Below are 25,397 nucleotides of genomic sequence, written 5' to 3'. Positions count from 1 at the left end.
AATTATTTCCATTGATGACTATAAAATCTAGCTAAGAAATATCCAAACGGTATCAGCTCTGCATGTAGCGTGCATTACATGTTTATCACTACATATACATACATACATACATGTGCATCTCACTAAATTAGAATATCATCAAAAACTTAATTTACTTCAATACAAAAGTGAAACTCCTATATGACAGTCATTACAAACAGAGTGAAGTAAATTAACTTTTTGATGATATTCTAATTTAGTGAGATGCACCTGTATATTGTAGAGACTATGGACTCTTGCACACAGATACAATGGAACCGTTCAATGGTTACTTGTCAAATTTTCAAATAAGTCATAGTATTGAGAAGAAAAAACCCAAAAGAGCACTTTGCATATAACATGAGCTTAAAGGGGTATTGCCTTCTTATACCAATAGGACACACCATCACTCTATGATTGGCTATGAGAGTCTAGCATAATGGATAGCAGAGCCACCGTGCAGGAGAAAAACACCAGTGGAGATACATCACTACACCAGCAGAGTGTCCCCTAAATTTTCAGGATCCGTTTCAGATGTCAGACCCCTACTGATCTAAAGTGACGGCATACTCTAGGGTTACACCATTACTTTCTAAGGTGGAAAAAACCCTTTTGGTCTGGGGCAACACAGCGACGTATACAGCTCTGATGGAGTTCTGCAACAGCGACTTGCAGACAAGTTAAACAAATGTTTCTGGTTCTATGACTTGTCTAAAGCCGGTCATACACAACAGATGGCTGTCCGCCCACTCCAAATACACACGAGCGCTCCTGTGTTCTTCAGGGAGAATAATGCAAGCTGCAGTCTGAAATTGGACATGTCTAATCGACATCTCTCCCGACCATCAGACACATTAGACCATCGTCCGAACCCGTCGATATCGGCAGGTTCGGCTGATACAAGTCTAATGTGTATGGCCAACTTAAGAATTACGGTCTCGTGAACAAAGATACCATTGCACAACTATCTTAGAGCGGCAATTTGGCTGTATAAAATAAAATAAAAAAAACACACAACAGCCAAATCACAATGTCGTGATAGGTTAGAAATCATAATGTAGTGCCATAGTAAATCATTAGATGCGATGTCACAAAGCAACATCCAAATCCAATGGCACCTGGTTGCCTTAGCCATGAAGTAAATGTCAACTTTTAAACACTTTTTTTTATAAATTTGAAATAAAACCAAAATTCAGTGCAAATAATTTCCAAACACACTGTACATGTTTATAGAAGGCAGAAGTATGTTTTCTAGTAGAAAGCTCCAAGTCCCCAGCGCAGACATCCTGGTTGCATGCCGCCACGGGCCGCTTAGGAGCTTACTGCATACCATTTACTCTCACTAATAAACCTGTATTCTAAGCTCTCCATAGTGATTGGTGGAATTTTAAAAAAAGAGTTCTTCCAGGGTATAGAAAAAGAAATTATAGTAAATATATATATATATATATATATATATATATATATACAGTACAGACCAAAAGTTTGGACACACCTTCTCATTTAAAGATTTTTCTGTATTTTCATGACTATGAAAATTGTACATTCACACTGAAGGCATCAAAACTATGAATTAACACATGTGGAATTATATACTTAACAAAAAAGTGTGAAACAACTGAAAATATGTCTTATATTCTAGGTTCTTCAAAGTAGCCACCTTTTGCTCTGATGACTGCTTTGCACACTCTTGGCATTCTCTTGATGAGCTTCAAGAGGTAGTCACCGGAAATGGTCTTCCAATAATCTTGAAGGAGTTCCCAGAGATGCTTAGCACTTGTTGGCCCTTTTGCCTTCACTCTGCGGTCCAGCTCACCCCAAACCATCTCGATTGGGTTCAGGTCTGGTGACTGTGGAGGCCAGGTCATCTGGTGAAGCACCCCATCACTCCCCTCCTTGGTCAAATAGCCCTTACACAGCCTGGAGGTGTGTTTGGGGTCATTGTCCTGTTGAAAAATAAATGATGGTCCAACTAAACACAAACCGGATGGAATAGCATGCCGCTGCAAGATGCTGTGGTAGCCATGCTGGTTCAGTATGCCTTCAATTTTGAATAAATCCCCAACAGTGTCACCAGCAAAGCACCCCCACACCATCACACCTCCTCCTCCATGCTTCATGGTGGGAACCAGGCATTTAGAGTCCATCCGTTCACCTTTTTTGCGTCGCACAAAGACACGGTGGTTGGAACCAAAGATCTCAAATTTGGACTCCTCAGACCAAAGCACAGATTTCCACTGGTCTAAAGTCCATTCCTTGTGTTCTTTAGACCAAACAAGTCTCTTCTGCTTGTTGCCTGTCCTTAGCAGTTGTTTCCTAGCAGCTATTTTACCATGAAGGCCTGCTGCACAACGTCTCCTCGTAACAGTTGTTGTAGAGATGTGTCTGTTGCTAGAACTCTGTGTGGCATTGACCTGGTCTCTAATCTGAGCTGCTGTTAACCTGCGCTTTCTGAGGCTGGTGACTCGGATAAACTTATCCCCAGAAGCAGAGGTGAATCTTGGTCTTCCTTTCCTGGGGCGGTCCTCATGTGAGCCAGTTTCTTTGTAGCTCTTGATGGTTTTTGCAACTGCACTTGGGGACACTTTCAAAGTTTTCCCAATTTTTCAAACTGACTGACCTTCATTTCTTAAAGTAATGATGGCCACTCGTTTTTCTTTACTTAGAATTTGTATTATGGCAAGAAAAAAGCTGCTAACAGTCTATTCAGTAGGACCATCAGCTGTGTATCCACCTGACTTCTGCACAACACAACTGATGGTCCCAACCCCATTTATAAGGCAAGAAATCCCACTTATTAAACCTGACAGGGCACACCTGTGAAGTGAAAACCATTTCCGGTGACTACCTCTTGAAGCTCATCAAGAGAATGCCAAGAGTGTGCAAAGCAGTCATCAAAGCAAAAGGTGGCTACTTTGAAGAACCTAAAATATAAGACATCTTTTCAGTTGTTTCAAACTTTTTTGTAAAGTATATAATTCCACATGTGTTAATTCATAGTTTTGATGCCTTCAGTGTGAATGTACAATTTTCAAAGTCATGAAAATACAGAAAAATCTTTAAATGAGAAGGTGTTTCCAAACTTTTGGTCTGTACTGTATATATATATATATATATATATATAAATATATATACATATATATATACATACACGCGCACACACACACACACACACACACACACACATACACATACAGTTATATGAAAAAGTTTGGGCACCCCTATTAATCTTTAAGCTTAATGTTGTATAAAAATTGGTGTTTTTGCAACAGCTATTTCAGTTTGATATATGTAATAACTGTTGGACACAGTAATGTTTCTGCCTTGAAATGAGGTTTATTGTACTAACAGAAAATGTGCAATCTGCATTCAAACAAAATTTGACAGGTGCATAAGTATGGGCACCCTTATCATTTTCTTGTTTTAAATACTCCTACATACTTTTTACTGATGTACTAAAGCACTTTTTTTGGTTTTGTAACCTCATTGAGCTTTGAACTTCATAGCCAGGTGTATGCAATCATGAGAAAAGCTACTTAAAGTGGCCACTTGCAAGCTGTTCTCCTGTTTGAATCTCCTCTGAAGAGTGGCATCATGGGCTCCTCAAAACAACTGTCAAATGATCTGAAAACAAAGATTATTCAACATAGTTGTTCAGGGGAAGGATACAAAAAGCTGTCTCAGAGATTTAACCTGTCAGTTTCCACTGTGAGGAACATAGTAAGGAAATGGAAGAACACAGGGACAGTTCTTGTTAATGCCAGAAGTGGCAGGCCAAGAAAAACATCAGAAAGGCAGAGAAGAAGAATGGTGAGATCAGTAAAGGACTATCCTCAGACCACCTCCAGAGAGCTGCAGCATCAACTTGCTGCAGATGGTGTCACTGTGCATCGGTCAACTATACAACGCACTTTGCCCAAGGAGAAGCTGTATGGGAGAGTGATGCGAAAGAAGCCGTTTCTGCAAGCACGCCACAAACAGAGTCGGCTGAGGTATGCAAAAGCACATTTGGAGAAGCCAATTTCTTTTTGGAAGAAGGTCCTGTGGACTGATGAAACCAAGATTTAGTTGTTTGGTCATACAAAAAGGCGTTATGCATGGAGGCAAAAAAACACAGCATTCAAAGAAAAACACTTGCTCCCCACAGTAAAATTTGGTGGAGGTTCCATCATGCTTTGGGGCTGTGTGGCCAATGCCGGCACCGGGAATCTTGTTAAAGTTGAGGGACGCATGGATTCCACTCAGTATCAGCAGATTCTTGACAATAATGTTCAAGAATCAGTGATAAAGTTGAAGTTACGCAGGGGATGGATCTTTCAGCAAGACAATGATCCAAAACACCGCTCCAAATCTACTCAGGCATTCATGCAGAGGAACAATTACAATGTTCTGGAATGGCCATCCCAGTCCCCAGACCTGAATATCATTGAACATCTGTGGGATCATTTGAAGAGGGCTGTCCATGCTCGGCGACCATCAAACTTTACTGAACTGGAATTATTTTGTAAAGAGGAATGGTCAAAAATACCTTCATCCAGGAACTCATTAAAAGCTACAAGAAGCGACTAGAGGCTGTTATTTTTGTGAAAGGAGGATCTACTAAATATTAATGTCACTTTTCTGGTGAGGTGCCCATACTTATGCACCTGTCAAATTTTGTTTGAATTCAGATTGCACATTTTCTGTTAGTACAATAAACCTCATTTCAAGGCAGAAACATTACTGTGTCCAACAGTTATTACATATATCAAACTGAAATAGCTGTTGCAAAAACACCAATTTTTATACAACATTAAGCTTAAAGATTAATAGGGGTGCCCAAACTTTTTCATATAACTGTATATATATATACACACACACAGTACAGACCAAAAGTTTGGACACACCTTCTCATTTAAAGATTTTTCTGTATTTTCATGACTGCGAAAATTGTACATTCACACTAAAGGCATCAAAACTATGAATTAACACATGTGGAATTATATACTTAACAAAAAAGTGTGAAACAACTGAAAATATGTCTTATAGTCTAGGTTCTTCAAAGTAGCCACCTTTTGCTTTGATGACTGCTTTGCACACTCTTGGCATTCTCTTGATGAGCTTCAAGAGGTAGTCACCGGAAATGGTTTTCACTTCACAGGTGTGCCCTGTCAGGTTTAATAAGTGGGATTTCTTGCCTTATAAATGGGGTTGGGACCATCAGTTGTGTTGTGCAGAAGTCTGGTGGATACACAGCTGATAGTCCTACTGAATAGACTGCTAGAATTTGTATTATGGCAAGAAAAAAGAAGCTAAGTAAAGAAAAATGAGTGGCCATCATTACTTTAAGAAATGAAGGTCAGTCAGTCCGAAAAATTGGGAAAACTTTGAAAGTGTCCCCAAGTGCAGTTGCAAAAACCATCAAGCGCTACAAAGAAACTGGCTCACATGAGGACCGCCCCAGTAAAGGAAGACCAAGAGTCACCTCTGCTTCTGAGGATAAATTTATCCGAGTCACCAGCCTCAGAAATCGCAGGTTAACAGCAGCTCAGATTAGAGACCAGGTCAATGCCACACAGAGTTCTAGCAACAGACACATCTCTTCAACAACTGTTAAGAGGAGACTTTGTGCAGCAGGCCTTCATGGTAAAATAGCTGCTAGGAAACCACTGCTAAGGACAGGCAACAAGCAGAAGAGACTTGTTTGGGCTAAAGAACACAAGGAATGGACATTAAACCAGTGGAAATCTGTGCTTTGGTCTGATGAGTCCACATTTGAGATCTTTGGTTCCAACCACTGTGTCTTTGTGCGACGCAGAAAAGGTGAACGGATGGACTCTACATGCCTGGTTCCCACCGTGAAGCATGGAGGAGGAGGTGTGATGGTGTGGGGGTGCTTTTCTGGTGACACTGTTGGGGATTTATTCAAAATTGAAGGCATACTGAACCAGCATGGCTACCACAGCATCTTGCAGCGGCATGCTATTCCATCCGGTTTGCATTTAGTTGGACCATCACTTATTTTTCAACAGGACAATGACCTCAAACACACCTCCAGGCTGTGTAAGGGCAATTTGACCAAGAAAGAGAGTGATGGGGTGCTACGCCAGATGACCTGGCCTCCACAGTCACCAGACCTGAACCCAATCGAGATAGTTTGGGGTGAGCTAGACCGCAGAGTGAATGCAAAAGGGCCAACAAGTGCTAAGCATCTCTGGGAACTCCTTCAAGATTGTTGGAAGACCATTTCCGGTGACTACCTCTTGAAGCTCATCAAGAGAATGCCAAGAGTGTGCAAAGCAGTCATCAGAGGAAAAGGTGGCTGCTTTGAAGAACCTAGAATATAAGACATATTTTCAGTTGTTTCACACTTTTTTGTTAAGTATATAATTCCACATGTGTTAATTCATAGTTTTGATGCCTTCAGTGTGAATGTACAATTTTCAGTCATGAAAATACAGAAAAAGCTTTAAATGGGAAGGTGTGTCCAAACGTTTGGTCTGTACTGTATATACACACACACAGATATATAATATTTTTTTTTCGATTATTTACCCATTGAATTCCTCTTCTGTTGACCTCCAATGGTTCAGAAGTGATGATTTCCCCTCCATCAGTCAACAGCCTGGCTATAGCCGCTCACCTGCTGTCTTGGTGTTCACTGCTATACCTGAAAACATCACCACTGATTGGCTGCAGTGGTCAAATGACTGACTGATAGGGTGTCATCACTGCAGGTCAGTGTTGCTAGAGTGTTGAGGAATCCAAGAGGGAAGTAGTGAATATTTATTTGAACTCTAAGTACATGCTGGAGAATTGGAGCCATGTATTTGGAACAGGTTCAAGACCAATTTTTTTCTCATTAGCACTTGAATGCTCAACAATGCCTTTTTCACACAATGTAGTTTTTTTTTTGTTTTTTTTTTGTTAAATCGTACCCACCAGTCCTCAATTTAGAGGGGGCAAAAAAAGAAGTAGAAATCCTTTATGGTTTACACTGCTGGTTTAGGATAAAAATAAATTGTATTTACAAGATTTTAGTCAGAAGTAATAAAGAGGTGTTTGTCACATTGAAGGGGTTATCCAGGACTATTTAATTTTTTTTTTTTACTATGGGTCTAAGAACGAACAGGGAGGTAGTTGCTAACTCATAGTTTTTAGGCTCATAGTAAAAAAAATAAATAGTTGTGGATAATACTTAATGGTTAGGTGTCCTTCTGGGAAAATTGTTAATCCTATCACAAAGATCTTAAATGAGAAGCAGACAAGAAAAGACAATTTTTTTCTTTTTTTTTTAATGAAAAGAATCTCAAAATCCTTAGTTGTAATAGAAGCACTTTCTGTAAGACTCCGACATAAAATTGTACAGGGAACCGTGCATTGTATCCAGTCTTTTTCCCCAATTGTAAACACAAACCCTTTCACTAGATTGTTCTGTCCCCTTTAGCGTGTTCCTCCTCTGGTCTCTCGCCTAAAGCTTTGACCTAATTATATACATTATAGACATATTTCTGTCACCCTTCCATATACACATGAGAGAGAAGGGTCTAGATAAAACTTATATTAAAGTATTTACATATACACAAATATATAACTAAAACATACTACAAACACTATACAGTCAGATTGCTAACCCCATTACCACCCCCTCCCTGTCGTCATAATCCAGGATCACAGTGGGCACTGCTGGCACAGCTCGAGTGGCAGCAACAGCAGCAGCTTCTGGGCGTCAGGATGGGCTCTGCCAGGTCCTTCCTCAGGGTATCTAGTTTTCTTGCTTCAAACACATCCTTCTCATCTCGAAGCTTTTTGTTCATTTCCCTAAAAAATTAAAATTTCACAGCTACATGACTTTTTTTTTTTTTTTTTTTTCTTTTAGAAAACTGCCATATGGTCTTTTATGAAATGGGAAAAACGTATTCAAGTGAATGTCATTAAGTGAGATAATAATCTTTTGGTGACACTAGTGAGGTGCCTTAAGTGGCACCCACAGAGTTATGTGCTATAGGGTACTACTGTCCACCCTTACCATTCTGCAGCACAGAATTTGAGAAGATTTACTGTAATGTTTTCCATGGGCAGCACAGCTACATGAATAATAATGATGATGAGAAGACGGACGGAGAGGAGACGGACGGAGAGGAGACGGACGGAGAGGAGACGGACGGAGAGGAGACGGACGGAGAGGAGACGGAAGGAGAGGAGACGGAAGGAGAGGAGACGGAAGGAGAGGAGGAAAAGAGAGAGCAAGGAAGAAAGAAGAAAGGGAAAAGAAGAAAGATAGAAGAAGACAAAAGCAGGTACTTGCATTTAAAAGCCTAATTTATTTTTTTGCTAAAGTGAAAGGCAAACCCAAAACACTGACAATTTCAATAAAGTCATCAAGTTTACCTGAGAAGTTCCAGTTGTCGGAGAAGACTCTGCTTCTCTTTCTGCATATTTCGGGACACTTTGAACACATCCCTGTAGAGAAAACAGCAAGTTGAAGATTAGATTGTGGCCATTAATATTTCAAGTCATAATTTATGATATTCAGGGCCGGACTGGGACCAAAAAGTGGCCCTGGCACACAAACCCCACCAGCCCACATACCATAACACTCCTCACCCCCGATCAGTGAATTTTGCTATTACTTTGTCGTGCCCCTCACCACTCTCTTAAAGGAGTTATTTGAAGAGTCACATGTGAATGGTGTAGCAGTGCATATGATCAACCACAGCTCCATTTACCAGATGCTCTTCAATGCTACGTTTCTCTGGATCATGGGGGTCCCCAGCGGTCAGATCCACAGTGAGCGGAAAGTCATCCCCTATTCAGAAGAAAGGGGATAACTTCCAAACTTGAGAAAACCCATTTAAACAGGTTATTCAAAATTTATTTTTATTTACCCATAGGAATGTAGAAAATAATAAAGCAATAATGACTCTCCCAAAATCCAATGTCGCCTCTCCGACAACAGGACAGGAGAAGTGGTACTGTGCAGTGTATATATACAGGACAGGAGAAGTGGTACTGTGCAGTGTATATATACAGGAGAGGAGAAGTGGTACTGTGCAGTGTATATATACAGGAGAGGAGAAGTGGTACTGTGCAGTACCACTCCACCTGTGGAAGTGGAAGGCTTATGGAACTACTGTTAGCCTTCCACGGCCTGGACAGCCTTTGAAAGTGTCCTCCCGTGCCGAGGCCAGGCTTGTCCGAAGAGTCAAGGCTAACCCAAGGACAACAAGGAAGGAGCTCCGGGAAGATCTCATGGCAGTGGGGACATTGGTTTCAGTCAATACCATAAGTAACGTACTCCACCGCAATGGTCTCCGTTCCAGACGAGCCTGTATGGTACCTTTACTTTCAAAGCGTCATGTCAAGGCTCATCTACAGTTTGCTCATGATCACTTGGAGGACTCTGAGACAGACTGGTTCAAGGTTCTATGGTCTGATGAGACCAAGATCGAGATCTTTGGTGCCAACCACACACGTGACGTTTGGAGACTGGATGGCACTGCATACGACCCCAAGAATACCATCCCTACAGTCAAGCATGGTGGTGGCAGCATCATGCTGTGGGGCTGTTTCTCTGCCAAGGGGCCTGGCCATCTGGTCCGCATCCATGGGAAGATGGATAGCACGGCCTACCTGGAGATTTTGGCCAAGAACCTCCGCTCCTCCATCAAGGATCTTAAGATGGGTCGTAATTTCATCTTCCAACAAGACAACGACCCAAAGCACACAGCCAAGAAAACCAAGGCATGGTTCAAGAGGGAAAAAGTCAAGGTGTTGGAGTGGCCTAGTCAGTCTCCTGACCTTAACCCAATTGAAAATTTGTGGAAGGAGCTCAAGAATAAAGTCCACATGAGACACCCAAAGAACCTAGATAACTTGGAGAAGATCTGCATGGAGGAGTGGGCCAAGATAACTCCACAGACCTGTGCCGGCCTGATCAGGTCTTATAAAAGACGATTATTAGCTGTAATTGCAAACAAGGGTTATTCCACAAAATATTAAACATAGGGGTTGAATAATAATTGACCCACACTTTTATGTTTAAAATTTAATAAAATTCAACTGAGCAACATAACTTTTTGGTTTGTAAGATTTATGCTTCTGTTCATAAAACCTACTCTCGTTTGCAGTTTGAAGGCTCTAACTTATTTGCATCTTATCAAACCAGCTAAATCTGCAGGGGGTTGAATACTACTTGTAGGCACTGTATATACAGGACAGGTGGAGTGGTACTGGCAGTGTATATATACAGGACAGGTGAATAGGTACTGTGCAGTGTATACAGTGGGTACGGAAATAGGCAAGTAAGAAAAAAATCTTCAGCTCACCTGGCCCAGCTTGCCCAGTCCTCCTTTCCATGATCTCGGTGCTCGGAATTAATCCATCCCCATCAGGGAGAAAAATCCTCAGCGAAAGCAAAAAATAGTTTTCCAGCACACGATGTAGAAAAATTAAAAAAAGCCTTTATTTAATCCATCGTTAAAAAATACAATTCCAACAGAAATAAAAGCATGTGTAGGCTTACGCGTTTCGGATCATATTTGACCCTTAGTCATAGCATAAAGTACTGAATAAATGTTGCACTTTTCAAGGAAAAACAGTCAAGGGAAGCTGCCAAGGGTAACACCCACCAAAATCAGCTGTGATATCAGCATCACTAATTCAAGGCTAGCAGTGATCTAAACACTAGTTTAACCCTATAGTACATCCATCCTCTACAAACATATTACAATGTGAAATGCACCAATTATTTGATCACTTTTTACCCAAGTTTCTTATATATGTGAATTAATTGAATAAACAATTGATGTACTATTTAAATATATATGTAACAATAAGAGATTCTAAAGATATCTAACATTTGATTTCAAGGGCATACTTTAAAGGGCATACATCAAGTGTTTAGATCACTGCTAGCCTTGAATTAGTGATGCTGATATCACAGCTGATTTTGGTGGGTGTTACCCTTGGCAGCTTCCCTTGACTGTTTTTCCTTGAAAAGTGCAACATTTATTCAGTACTTTATGCTATGACTAAGGGTCAAATATGATCCGAAACGCGTAAGCCTACACATGCTTTTATTTCTGTTGGAATTGTATTTTTTAACGATGGATTAAATAAAGGCTTTTTTTCATTTTTCTACATCGTGTGCTGGAAAACTATTTTTTGCTTTCGCAGTGGGTACGGAAAGTATTCAGACCCCTTTAAATTTTTCACTCTTTGTTTCATTGCAGCCATTTGGTAAATTCTAAAAAGTTAATTTTTTTATCATTAAAGTACACCCTGCACCCCATCTTGACTGAAAAAAAAAACAAATGTAGAAATTTTTGCAAATTTATTAAAAAAAGAAAAAAACTGAAATATCACATGGTCATAAGTATTCAGACCCTTTGCTCAGACACTCATATTTAAATTACATGCTGTCCATTTCCTTGTGATCCTCCTTGAGATGGTTCTACTCCTTCATTGGAGTCCAGCTGTGTTTAACCCTCCGTCACATACAATATCGGTTCTAACGAGTTCACATACAATGTGACTGTCAGGCTCAGGCTAGAAAAATACCTATAATATCTAATGTTTGCAATTTCAGTGCTCTAAAAGTGATCAGTGACCTTCATAGGGATGTAATAAAAGAGACTACACATAATCAAGTGCAAAAAAACCCCATTTACTTAACATAAAACTAATAACTGAAATACAAACACTTCAAAACTCCCGCCAAATAAAAAAGAGATGTGCCTGTCAGGCCTATTGTATGTGACGGAGGGTTAATTAAACTGATAGGACTTGATTTGGAAAGGCACACACCTGTCAATATAAAACCTCACAGCCCACAGTGCATTTCAGACCAAATGAGAATCATGAGCTCAAAGGAACTGCCCAAGGAGCTCAGAGACAGAATTGTGGCAAGGCACAGATCTGGCCAAGGTTACAAAAGAATTTCTGCATTACTCAAGGTTCCTAAGAGCACAGTGGCCTCCATAATCCTTAAATGGAAGAAGTTTGGGACCACTAGAAGTCTTCCTAGACCTGGCCGTCCAGCCAAACTGAGCAATCATATGACAAGAGCCTTGGCGAGAGAGGTAAAAAAAAAAAACCAAGATCACTCTGGCTGAGCTTCAGAGATGCAGTAGGGAGATGGGAGAAAGTTCCACAAAGTCAACTATCACTGCAGCCCTCCACCAGTCAGGCCTTTATGGCAGAGTGGCCAGACGGACACCTCTCCTCAGTGCAAGACATATGAAAGCCCGCATGGAGTTTGCTCAAAAACACATGAAGGACTCCCAGACTATGAGAAATAAGATTCTCTGGTCTGATGAGATGAAGATAGAACTTTTTTGGCGATAATTCTAAGTGGTATGTGTGGTGAAAACCAGGCATTGCACATCACCTGCCCAATACAATACCAACAGTGAAACATGGTGGTGGCAGCATCATGCTATGGGGGTGTTTTTCAGCTGTAGGGACAGGCCTACTGGTTGCAATTGAAGGAAACATTAATGAAGCCAAGTACAGAGATATCCTGGATGAAAACCTCTTCCAGAGTTCTCTGGACCTCAGACTTGGAAAAAGGTTCACCTTCCAACAAGACAATGACCCTAAGCACACAGCTAAAATAACAAAGGAGTGGCTTCAGAACAACTCTGTGACCATTCTTGACTGGCCCAGCCAGAGCCCTGACCTAAACCCAATTGAGCATCTCTGGAGAGACCTGAAAATGGCTGTCCACCAACGTTCATCATCCAACCTGACGGAACTGGAGAGGAACCCCAAATCCAGGTGTGAAAAACTTGTTGCATCATTCCCAAAAAGACTCATGACTGTATTAGCTCAAAAGGGTGCTTCTACTCAATACTGAGCAAAGGGTCTGAATACTTATTACCATGTGATATTTCAGTTTTTCTTTTTTAATAAATGTGCAAAAATTTATACATTTCTGTTTTTCTTTCAGTCAAGATGGGGTGCAGAGTGTACTTTAATGAGGAGAAAAAAATATGAACTTTTTAGAATTTACCAAATGTCTGCAATGAAACAAAGAGTGAAAAATTTAAAGGGGTCTGAATACTTTCCGTACCCACAGTATATACAGGACAGGAGAAGTGGTACTGTGCAGTGTATATATATATATATATATATATATATATATATATATATATATATATATATATATATATACACACAGGACAGGAGAAGTGGTACTGTGCAGTGTATATATACACAGGACAGGAGAAGTGGTACTGTGCAGTGTATATACAGGACAGAAGTGGTACTGTGCAGTGTATATACAGGACAGGAGAAGTGGTACTGTGCAGTGTATATATACAGGACAGGAGAAGTGGTACTGTGCCGTGCATATATACAGGACAGGAGAAGTGGTATTGTGCCGTGCATATATACAAGACAGGAGAAGTGGTACTGTGCAGTGCATATATACAGGTGAGGAGAAGTGGTACTGTGCAGTGCATATATACAGGTGAGAAGTGGTACTGTGCAGTGCATATACACAAGACAAGAGAAGTGGTACTGTGCCGTGCATATATACAAGACAGGAGAAGTGGTACTGTGCAGTGCATATATACAGGTGAGGAGAAGTGGTACTGTGCAGTGCATATATACAGGTGACGAGAAGTGGTACTGTGCAGTGCATATATACAGGTGACGAGAAGTGGTACTGTGCAGTGCATATATACAGGTGAGGAGAAGTGGTACTGTGCAGTGCATATACACAAGACAAGAGAAGTGGTACTGTGCCGTGCATATATACAAGACAGGAGAAGTGGTACTGTGCAGTGCATATATACAGGTGAGGAGAAGTGGTACTGTGCAGTGCATATATACAGGTGAGGAGAAGTGGTACTGTGAAGTGCATATACACAAGACAGGAGAAGTGGTACTGTGCAGTGTATATATACAGGACAGGATAAGTGGTACTGTGCAGTACATATATACACAAGACAGGAGAAGTGGTACTGTGCAGTACATATATACACAAGACAGGAGAAGTGGTACTGTGCAGTATATATACACAGGACAGGAGAAGTGGTACTGTGCAGTGCGTATATACAGGACAGGAGAAGTGGTACTGTGCAGTGCATATATATAGGACAGGAGAAGTGGTACTGTGCTGTGTGTATATATACAGGACAGGATAAGTGGTGTTGTGCTGTGTGTATATATACAGGACAGGAGAAGTGGTACTGTGCTGTGTGTATATATACAGGCCAGGAGAAGTGGTACTGTGCTGTGTGTATATACAGGACAGGAGAAGTGGTACTGTGCAGTGTATATATACAGGAGAGGAGAAGTGGTACTGTGCTGTGTATATATACAGGACAGGAGAAGTGGTACTGTGCGGTGTGTATATACAGGACAGGAGAAGTGGTACTGTGCACTGTATATATGCAGAATAATACAGATATTGAGAATTACTCCCAGTATACAGGACAGGAGAATTGGTACAGTGTGCAGTGTGTATGGAGCGGTACTGTGGAGCTGTGTATACAGTATTTAGTATGGAGCTGTGCCTGTGTATACACTTCATACTGGGGAGTACACACTACTTATTGTGCTATAGAATATAGTGTGGAGCTGTGTATATACAAAATGTGGTGTGAAGCCACACTATATACTATACACACATATCTACATTATGTACAGACAGCATCTTAGTATATACTATATATACACAGTATGCTGTTTACATCACAAAATATACACGGAGACTGCTGAATAAGCAGTGGCTTGCAAAAGTATTCACCCCCTTGGCTTTTTACCTATTTTATTACATTACAACCGGTGTTTAAATATTTCTATAATCCGATTTGTGTGTGATGCATCAGCACTAAATAGTCTAAGTTGGTGAAGTGAGAAAAATATAGGCATAAATTTAATTTATGGGATCAAATAACTAAAAATTGGCATGTGCAAATGTATTAACCCCATTTTTTGAAGCCCCTAAAAATTTCTGGTGCAAGTAATTACCTTCATAAGTCACATGCTTAGTGAAATGAAGTCCACCTGTGTGCAATCCAAGTGTCACATGTCTGTCAGTATATACACTTTACCTGCTCTGAAAGGCCACAGAGGCTGCAACACCATTTAGCAAGAGGCTCCACTAACCAAACACCATGAAGACCAAGGAGATCTCCAAACATGTCAGGGACAAAGTTGTTGAGAAGTACAAGTCAGGGTTGGACTAGAAAAAAAAAATATCCCAATCTCTGATGATCCCCAGAACACCATCAAATCCATTATTATCATCAAATGGAAAGAACATGGTAACACAACAAACCTGCCAAGAGAAGGCGCCCACCAAAACTCTGAGCCCGGGCAAGGAGGGCATTAATCAGAGAGGCAGCACAGAGACCAAAGGTAACCCTGAAGGAGCTGCAGAGTTCCCAAGCAGAGAATGTACAGTAGTTTCTGTCCATATGACCACTATAAGTCGTACACTCCATAGAGGTGGCCTTAATGGAAGAGTGGGCAGAAAAAAGCCATTACTTACGCACAAAAATTGTAAGGCTTGTTTTGAGTTTGCCAAAATACACGTGGGAGACTCCGCAAATGTATGGAGGAAGGTGCTGTGGTCAGACGAGACCAAAATTGAACTTTTTGGCCACAAAGGTAAACGCTATGTCTGGCCCCAAGCCAACACAGATCACCCGAAGAACACCATCCCCATAGTGAAACATGGTGGTGGCAGCATCAGGCTGTGGTGATATTTTTCAGCAGCAGGGACAATGGTCCGAGTCAATGGCAAGATGGATGGTGCGAAATCCATATATTCTTGAGAAAAACCTGTTTCAGTCTGTCAGTGATTTGAGACAGGGACGGAGTTTCGCCTTCCAGCAAGACAATGACCCAAAGCATACTGCTAAAGCAACACTAGAGTGGTTTAAGGGGAAATGTGTAAATGTTTTGGAGTGGCCTAGTCAAAGTCTAGACCGTAATCCAACTGTGAATCTGTGGTCAGACTTGAAAATTGCTGTTCACCAGAGGAAACCATCTAAATTGAAGGAGCAGGAGCAGTTTTGCATTGAGGAATGGGCAAAAATCCCAGTGGCAAGGTGTGGAAAGCTCATAGAGATTTATCCAAAGCGACTTGCAGCCATAAAAGGAGGCTCTACAAAGTACTGACTTTAGGGGGGTGAATAGTTATGCACACTGAAGTTTTCAGTTATTTTGTCCTATTTGTTGTTTGCTTCAGAATAAAAAGAAAACTAAATGTTCACAGTTGTAGGTATGTTCTTTACATGAACTGATGCAAACGCAAAAAAAACCTGTGAAATTCCAGGTTGTTAGGTAGAAAAACAAGGAAAATGCCAAGGGGGTGAATACTTTCGCAAGCCACTGTACATCATATAGGAGTCGCCGAGGCTGCTGTATACACATCATATAGGAGTTGCCGAGGCAACTGTACACACATCATATAGGAGTTGCCGAGGCTGCTGTACACACATCATATAGTAGTCGCCGAGGCTGCTGTACACACATCATATATTATGTATATACAGCAGCCTCGGCGACTCCTATATGATGTATATACAGCAGCCTCGGCGACTCCTATAGGAGTCCCTGATGATGATGTGTATACATCACATAGGAGTCCCTGATGATGTTGTACAGTGCCTTGTGAAAGTATTTGGCCCCCTTGAACTTTTCTACCTTTTGCCACATTTCTGGCTTCAAACAAACATATAAAATGCTAATTTTTTTGGGAAGAATCAACAACAAGTGGGACACAATCGTGAAGTGGAACAAAAATTATTGGATATTTTAAACAAATTAGAAACTGAAAAGTGGGGCTGTGCAATATTATTCGGCCCCTTTACTTTCAGTGCAGCAAACTCACTCCAGAAGTTCAGTGAGGATCTCTGAATGATCCAATGTTGTCCTAAATGACTGGTAATGATAAAGAGAATCCACCTGTGTGTAATCAAGTCTCCGTATAAATGCACCTGCTCTGTGATAGTCTCAGGGTTCTGTTTCAAGTGCAGAGAGCATCATGAAGACCAAGGAACACACCAGGCAGGTCTGAGATACTGTTGTGGCGAAGTTTAAAGCCGGATTTGGATACAAAAAGATTTCCCAAGTTTTAAACATCTCTAGGAGCACTGTGCAAGCGATCATATTGAAATGTAAGGAGTATCAGACCACTGCAAATCTACCAAGACCCGGCCGTCCCTCTAAACTTTCATCTCGAACAAGGAGAAGACTGATCAGAGATGCAGCCAAAAGGCCCAAGATCACTCTGGATGAACTGCAGAGATCTACAGCTGAGGTGGGAGAGTCTGTCCATAGGACAACAGTCACTCGTACACTGCACAAATCTGGCCTTTATGGAAGAGTGGCAAGAAGAAAGCCATTTCTCAAAGATATCCACAAAAACTCTTGTTTGAAGTTTGCCACAAGCCACCTGGGAGACACACCAAACATGTGGAATAAGGTGCTCTGGTCAGATGAAACCAAAATTGAACTTTTTGGCCACAATGCAAAACGATATGTTTGGCGTAAAAGCAACACAGCTCATCACCCTCAAAACACCATCCCCACTGTCAAACATGGTGGTGGCAGCATCATGGTTTGGGCCTGCTTTTCTTCAGCAGGGACAGGGGAGATGGTTAAAATTGATGGGAAGATGGACGGAGCCAAATACAGAACCATTCTTGAAGAAAACCTGTTGGAGTCTGCAAAAGACCTGAGACTGGGAAAAAGATTTATCTTCCAAGAAGACAATGATCCCAAACATAAAGCAAAATCTACAATGGAATGGTTCAAAAATAAACGTATCCAGGTGTTAGAATGGCCAAGCCAAAGTCCAGACATGAATCCAATCGAAAATCTGTGGAAAAAGCTGAAAACTGCTGTTCACAAATGCCCTCCATCCAACCTCAATGAGCTCGAGCTGTTTTGCAAGGAAGAATGGGCAAGAATTTCAGCCTCTTGATGTCCAAAACTGATAGAGACATAGCGCCCCCCCAAGCGACTTGCAGCTGTAATCGCAGCAAAAGGTGGCGCTACAAAGTATTAACTCAAGGGGGCCGAATAATATTGCACGCCCCACTCTTCAGTTTTTAATTTTTTTCAAAAATTTAAAATATCCAATAAATTTCGTTCCACTTCACGATTGTGTCCCACTTGTGGTTGATTCTTCCCCAAAAAAATAAGAATTTTATATCTTTATGTCTGAAGCCAGAAATGTGGCAAAAGGTAGAAAAGTTTAAGGGGGCCAAATACTTTCACAAAGCACTGTATATACATCACATAGGAGTCCCTGATGATGATGTTTATACATCACATAGGAGTCCCTGATGATGATGTATATACATCACATAGGAGTCCCTGATGATGATGTATATACAGTACAGACTAAACGTTTGGACACACCTTCTCATTTAAAGATTTTTCTGTATTTTCATTTCTATGAAAATTGTACATTCACACTGAAGGCATCAAAACTATGAACTAACACATGTGGAATTATATACTTAACAAAAAAGTGTGAAACAACTGAAAATAGGTCTTATATTCTAGGCTCTTCAAAGTAGCCACCTTTTGCTTTGATGACTGCTTTGCACACTCTTGGCATTCTCTTGATGAGCTTCAAGAGGTAGTCACCGGAAATGGTCTTCCAACAATCTTGAAGGAGTTCCCAGAGATGCTTAGCACTTGTTGGCCCTTTTGCCTTCACTCTGTAGTCCAGCTCACCTCAAACCATCTCGATTGGGTTCAGGTCTGGTGACTGGAGGCCAGGTCATCTGGCGTAGCACCCCATCACTCCCCTTCCTGGTCAAATAGCCCTTACACAGCCTGGAGGTGTGTTTGGGGTCATTGTCCTGATGAAAAATAAAATGATGGTCCAACTAAACGCAAACCGGATGGAATAGCATGCCTATGCAAGATGCTGTGGTAGCCATGCTGGTTCAGTATGCCTTCAATTTTGAATAAATCCCAACAGTGTCACCAGCAAAGCACCCCCACACCATCACACCTCCTCCTCCATGCTTCACGGTGGGAACCAGGCATGTAGAGTCCATCCGTTCACCTTTTCTGCGTCGCACAAAGACACAGTGGTTGGAACCAAAGATCTCAAATTTGGACTCCTCAGACCAAAGCACAGATTTCCACTGGTCTAAAGTCCATTCCTTGTGTTCTTTAGCCCAAACAAGTCTCTTCTGCTTGTTGTCTGTCCTTAGCAGTGGTTTCCTAGCAGCTATTTTACCATGAAGGCCTGCTGCACAAAGTCTCCTCTTAACAGTTGTTGTAGAGATGTGTCTGCTGCTAGAACTCTGTGTGGCATTGACCTGGTCTCTAATCTGAGCTGCTGTTAACCTGCGATTTCGGAGGCTGGTGACTCGGATAAACTTATCCTCAGAAGCAGAGGTGACTCTTAGTCTTCCTTTCCTGGGGCGGTCCTCATGTGAGCCAGTTTCTTTGTAGCGCTTGAGGGTTTTTGCAACTGCACTTGGGGACACTCTCAAAGTTTGCCCAATTTTTCGGACTGACTGACCTTCATTTCTTAAAGTAATGATGGCCACTCGTTTTTCTTTACTTAGCTGTTTTTTTCTTGCAATAATACAAATTCTAACAGTCTATTCAGTAGGACTATCAGCTGTGTATCCACCAGACTTCTGCACAACACAACTGATGGTCCCAACCCCATTTATACGGCAGGAAATCCCACTTATTAAACCTGACAGGGCACACCTGTGAAGTGAAAACCATATCCGGTGACTACCTCTTGAAGCTCATCAAGAGAATGCCAAGAGTGTGCAAAGCAGTCATCAAAGCAAAAGGTGGCTACTTTGAAGAACCTAGAATATAAGACATATTTTCAGTTGTTTCACACTTTTTTGTTAAGTATATAATTCCACATGTGTTCATTCATAGTTTTGATGCCTTCAGTGTGAATGTACAAATTTTCATAGTCATGAAAATACAGAAAAATCTTTAAATGAGGTGTGTCTAAACTTTTGGTCTGTACTGTACATCACATAGGAGTCCCTGATGATGATGTATATACATCACTAGGAGTCACTAATGATGATGTATATACATCACTAGGACCCATCATCTTTGAACTCACGCAGAGGTTGGAGAGAACATGTCTGGCCGCACCCTCAAGTGAGGTGCAGTTTCAAGTAGGAAAGTGGGAGAGCAGACGGCACTGTCCCCTCCCATAAAGTAAGTCCTCCTAACAGCAGGCTTCATCTCAGGCACTGTGATGGCCGCTGCCGGGTACTGAATGCTCAAACTTCACAGCTCTGCTATGGACAGTTTTAAAGAGAAGTTATAATAAATGGTTACGTCACCCCCAAACTATTAATATGATTGGATAGGCCTTTAAAATATAAGCCAGTCGATCCTTTTATGACCCCAAAGCATTATGCCAGCAGCGAGGAATTGCATTTTGAAGTTGCATTGGGTAATAAAAATGCACTTGCAGCTTCTCAGCCGTGCGCTTTATTCCCTGCCTAGCACCACCCTGTCCTGGCTGATTGACAGGTTGTTTGCTCTTGTACAAAGTAACTGACTTGTCAATCAGCCAGGGGAGGGTTCTGCTGGGTAGAAAATACAGCGGCGGCTGGGGTGCATCATCACGCCCTAATGCACTTCCAGGTACAACTTCAAAATGCAATTTCTCACAAATGGAGCAGGGCTCTGGGGTCATAAAGGTATTGACTGTCTTATCTTTTAATGGTCTACATAGTCATATGAATGGTTTGGTTGGGGGTAAAATTTCTGACAGGTTTCCTTAAAGGGTGAACAGCTGCAGCGATTTATTACTGTTGCAACTAATCGTATATAGGAATCTGCAGACAGGTGCGGCGCAGTTTCTGGAAGAAGAAAGTAGCCATGTTTTTCTAATCCTGCACAACCTCTTTAAAGTTTTGTAGATTCCTGTGAGCTTGAAATTAGGAAGAAAGTGACATTACTAGTATGTTCCAACCTAGTGGGTAGAACTTGCCTCTTCTTACGCTCCAGCTCATCCTGTTCTTGTCTGCGAAGGTTTAGTAGATGGGCTTGAGCTTTTTCCAAATCAGTCTTGGTCTTTTCTAGTTGTCCAAGGAGATCTTCATTTAGCTGTTTCAAGACATCGTTTTGAACACGGGTCTCAAGTTGTTCACTACTTAGGGAATGCAGCTTCTGCTCGAGCTGTTGTAGGGAAAATGGACCATGTTCAGTGAGGGGTATATATATTATATTCACACACACACACACACACACACACACACACACACACACACTACAGCAGTTACTGGGCCTGATGTATGTACATCATATAGGAGACACTGAGGCTGATGTATATACATCATATAGGAGACACTATGGTAGTGATATATATCAGCCTCAAAGTACACAGCGTAAAGAAATCAAAATCCCAGAAAACCATGTGAAGTGTAAAAACTAAAGTACAAATAAAAAAAAAAAACTTAATAAAACAGGAAAATTAAGCTGGTTTAGCTTTTTTGCTTAGCAGGTGCAGCTTGACACGAATAGTAGCATTACCCAAAATCCTACTCCTATCTGGTTATCCTCAGTTTTTATGTAATGTATTAAGGTAGATAGAAGTCCATTGAGTTCAAACTCTAGCCCAACATGTTGATTCAGAGGAAGGCAAAAACTCTATGAGGAAGGTGCTAATTGCCCCATATTAGAGGAAAAAATCCTTCCTGACTCCACATACGGCAATCAGACTAATTTCCTGGTTTCACGTCCCATTTTATTCCATTTAATTTAATATATACGCAGCAATAATGTGGCTTAGGTCCATGACCTAAATGTATCAATAATATTTTATATATCTGCCATTTACCTGCCCGGGTTCCCAACTTATCATGGCACTTTTAGGCCAGGTTTAGATGGCTGCATTTTATGGTAGATATAAGGGTCCGGGACTGACCATGACTATCCCTGAGCTACGCCTATGAGACTTTAAAGTTCAGGTTAGGAGTCAGTCCAGGCATTGGGGTGAATATACAAAACATAAAATATGGCCGTCTGAACCCAGCCCAAGGCTCGTGTCCCAAGATAACACTTTCCACCCTACATGTCACTTGCATAGCCAGATTACTTCTGGCATCTTATTCCTATGCATGTCCCTTTAAGGCACATTAATTCCAGACACCCATAGTGCGCACATTGCTAATGGCGCCATAGTAAACACAGATATAAAAAAGTACATGGCAAGTTCATGTAGGGATACGGGCGGGAACTCGTGAGGTCACTGGTATATCCCGTGAAGCTGCGCTCTTATCAGCTCCATGTATCCCAGCTGTTCACATGGTAAACACAAACCAAATAACCTGACACGTTTCAGGGCATTTTCCACTGTGATGTCATTTTACTTTCTTGGAAGTGTGGCGCCCCTGAGGGTTCGACCGCCACAGGGATGCTGCACTTCTCTAATGGAGTGTAGTGTTCCTCCTCTGAGGTAAGAACAGTGTGATAGTCGTGACCCAACCTTTGCATCCAACACCACATTTCTCCACCAGAGGAGTCTGGTATGCACTAGGTGCTGCTCCCCTGGTTACAGGGAGACTGGGGAACCAAGAGTTAGGGGAACCAGTTAGTGGGTGAGGGTGGAGGACTTACAAGTTAGTTACACTTTAAATATCATATTTAATAAAAAGCCATCTTTGGTTTTGGTCCTTTGTGCTGTCAAATACTGTGTGTAACTGTGATCTCCCACCCTGAGCGTGGATCCTGTGTGGACCTGCAGGGGAGGGAGACACGGCCCCTGACACCCGACCTTGCTACTCCATGTCCTGGTCGGGGAAGCCCGGTAGGCCCTGAGGATCCCACCGGGCATCGGACGGAGCGGAGCTGCCCCCATGCCCTTGTTCTGAGAGGAGTTCAGAGGGAGACCCGGCCTATTCACACACACATGGACAGGAAAGGAATCGGTCTGTAGTTCAGGAACACACTGCTGTAGGGTCGCGACTGAATGCTGGACTTACTCGGAGGTGGTCGGACCACCGTCCCTGGTGACCGCAGGACTCCGCGGGGAGCAGGGAGTCGCCTTCCTTCTGCCATCTATGTGAGTAAAGCCTTGGAAGTTCACCCCTATGGCCTCCGGACTGTTTATTCTGCGCCACACCGCACGACGCGGCGCCCGTTCTCCTCTACTACTACCCCCTCCATCCTGTCCTTCTGCCCTGAGGCCTTGATCTGCCTGTGGGGAGTAGTAATAACTCTAGCCGCCACAACACCATGCCTCAGTGGACTGCAGCGGCGCTAGTGGCCCTTCACCAGGTACCACAGGTGGCGTAGTCGTAAATCAGACACTCAACCCGGATAAGCCCACAACATCTTTTTAATGTGACAGCCCTGAGCACGGGTCGGGTCCGGGCCACGGCTGCTCCCCATCTCTCCATCACAGGACCCGACTCCGAGTCCCCCATCTCCCAGGGTAAAGAGAGGGCTTTTCGAGAAGAGGCATCACAGAAGTTGCGTCCGAGAAATGATAATGGAAGTATTTCATAAATAAAATGCATTCCGAATTTTTTTCCCCCAATTATGACTGATTCACCCCAAAATATTATTTCTCGGTTACAATTTACAGAAGATTTTAAGGGTTCTTGTAAAGTGGATTGTGAGCAGATGTCACAATACAAACTGCTTATATTTTTAAGTAGCTCTCTTAGACCCGATAAGGCTGGTGTACTTTCTTTAATGATCAATGTCAGAATGGCTCCTTTATAGATGTTTACTTTATTCTCTGCTCACCTAGACTGATTGACAGATCCTCAGTGTCCCTCCTCCCTGCAGCTGCTCAGATCTCCCACTGATCAGTACAAGCTGCAGCTATCACTCAGACTGGCTGTGCGGAGCCTGTATACCAGGACTCATACGTTATTTCATTCTATAACTAGACTTGTAATCTCACTGATGGCAAGATTTTCTTCATATCCTCCGGGTATCGTCTCTTCCGATTAATACAAACATCACATCATGGATGACAAAGGGTGATGTAATGAGGCGGCGTAGACACAACAGAGTTAGGTGTGTGACCGGCTCTTATTTTATGTGGATTTATGCCAGTTTGCTTGCCCTCTGTGCCTATATTTACCATTCTGCAGGCTGTTAAACAAGTGCGATTGAAAGAGTCCAAAGGATCCATATTACATGATCGTTTACATACATGACATAACTTCTGATAAAAATGACTATATGTTATGGAAATTGATGCTGTGCATTGCTGGGGAGGATCCATATACCATATATAAGTAAACAGCGTACAGATTTCCAATCTGTGAATACGGGGGTAGTGGCATCTGTCCAGTGTGAACACACTTTCTAGAAGAGAACATGTTATAGTCACGGGGAGAACCTGGAAACTTCATAGAATGCATAAAAATGGAGAAAAATAAAAAGTGTAGTTACTCTTTAAAGAGATTATCCAGGACTATATTCGTTTTTTGGCTCTTTTTTTTTTTTTACTAAAAGGTAGTTGCCGCTGGCTCAGGGTGGTCACTGACCACTCCTGTAGGCAATTCAACTGCTCCGTGTCAACAGAGCAGCTCTTCCTCTTCTGCTCTGTTGACTGCCGACATCATGCTGATTGACAGCTGGCTTCCCACAGTTAGGCAGCAGGGAGCCGGCAGTCAATCAGCATGACATCAGCAGTCACAGCCCATCAACAGAGCAGAGCGTAAGAGAAGCAGCTGCTCTGTCGATGTGACTTCAGCAGAAGCAGTCCATGTCCGCTCTGTGCTGGCAGAGACCTGAAATGGGTGTCTGGCAAATACTGGCCTGTTATTTTTTTACTGTCGGTCTAAAAAATGAGTATAGTCTGGATAACCCCTTTAAGAAAAGGATCAGGTTGGATTGGCGCAGTCTGGCCACCAAGATTTCAGAGGTTTCTGTACCTGTCTCTGGCGGAGAGCGATGCCCTCGAGCTCTTGTTCTTTTATCAGCAGTTCTCTCTGAAGACTTGTGTGTCTGTCCTGTTGTTTAACGGAGTCCTGCACAATGGGACAAGACATGTCAACTGGAAATTCTCAACAACATTTAATCATAGTAAAAGGGGAAAACTTTTTTTTGTGCATCAAAAATGTGATTTTTTTTTGTTAAATGCCAAGTCAATATTATCATGGATCATGTGAATCCAAATCCCCAATTACAATTATCAATATGCCAACATGCCACTATTCATGGATAGTAGATATTGGTGTAGATGGGGATTTTAAAAGGGTTTTCCACTACTCTGATATTGAGGGACTATCCTTACAATAGGTCATCAATATCAGATGGAGAAGAGGGCACACCTGGCATCACCACCAAATTGGCCATTACCAGCTCCATCAGCAGGTGGATATAAACGGTGTACAGAGCACAATATCATTGCTCCGTCACACTGTGTAGTGGCTGCTCCAGGCTACTGGCAAATAAAATCA

At 42.0% G+C, this 25,397-nt stretch overlaps 1 protein-coding gene across 3 annotated transcripts in view; it reads right to left on the bottom strand.

The window, feature by feature from the left end:
• Positions 1–7,321: 7,321 nt before the first annotated feature.
• The window catches only part of CRACR2B (calcium release activated channel regulator 2B), a 79,167-nt gene continuing 61,091 nt past the window's right edge, over positions 7,322–25,397 (bottom strand). The window contains exons 6-9 of one of the 3 annotated variants that reach the window (XM_073658683.1): positions 24,870–24,965; positions 20,948–21,153; positions 8,389–8,460; positions 7,322–7,818 (exon numbers count right to left, since the gene is read on the bottom strand). In XM_073658683.1, the coding sequence (XP_073514784.1) occupies positions 7,656–7,818; positions 8,389–8,460; positions 20,948–21,153; positions 24,870–24,965 (537 nt within the window). In that variant the 3' untranslated portion in view covers positions 7,322–7,655. The remainder of the gene's footprint in view (positions 7,819–8,388; positions 8,461–20,947; positions 21,154–24,869; positions 24,966–25,397) is intronic. The other 2 variants (XM_073658682.1, XM_073658684.1) reach the window with 2 other exon arrangements.

The sequence above is a fragment of the Phyllobates terribilis genome, unplaced genomic scaffold (assembly GCF_046119375.1).
Source record: "Phyllobates terribilis strain yellow unplaced genomic scaffold, ASM4611937v1 Scaffold_13__5_contigs__length_258822181, whole genome shotgun sequence".
NCBI lineage: Eukaryota > Metazoa > Chordata > Amphibia > Anura > Dendrobatidae > Phyllobates > Phyllobates terribilis.
This window is presented reverse-complemented; position numbering and strand designations above follow the sequence as displayed.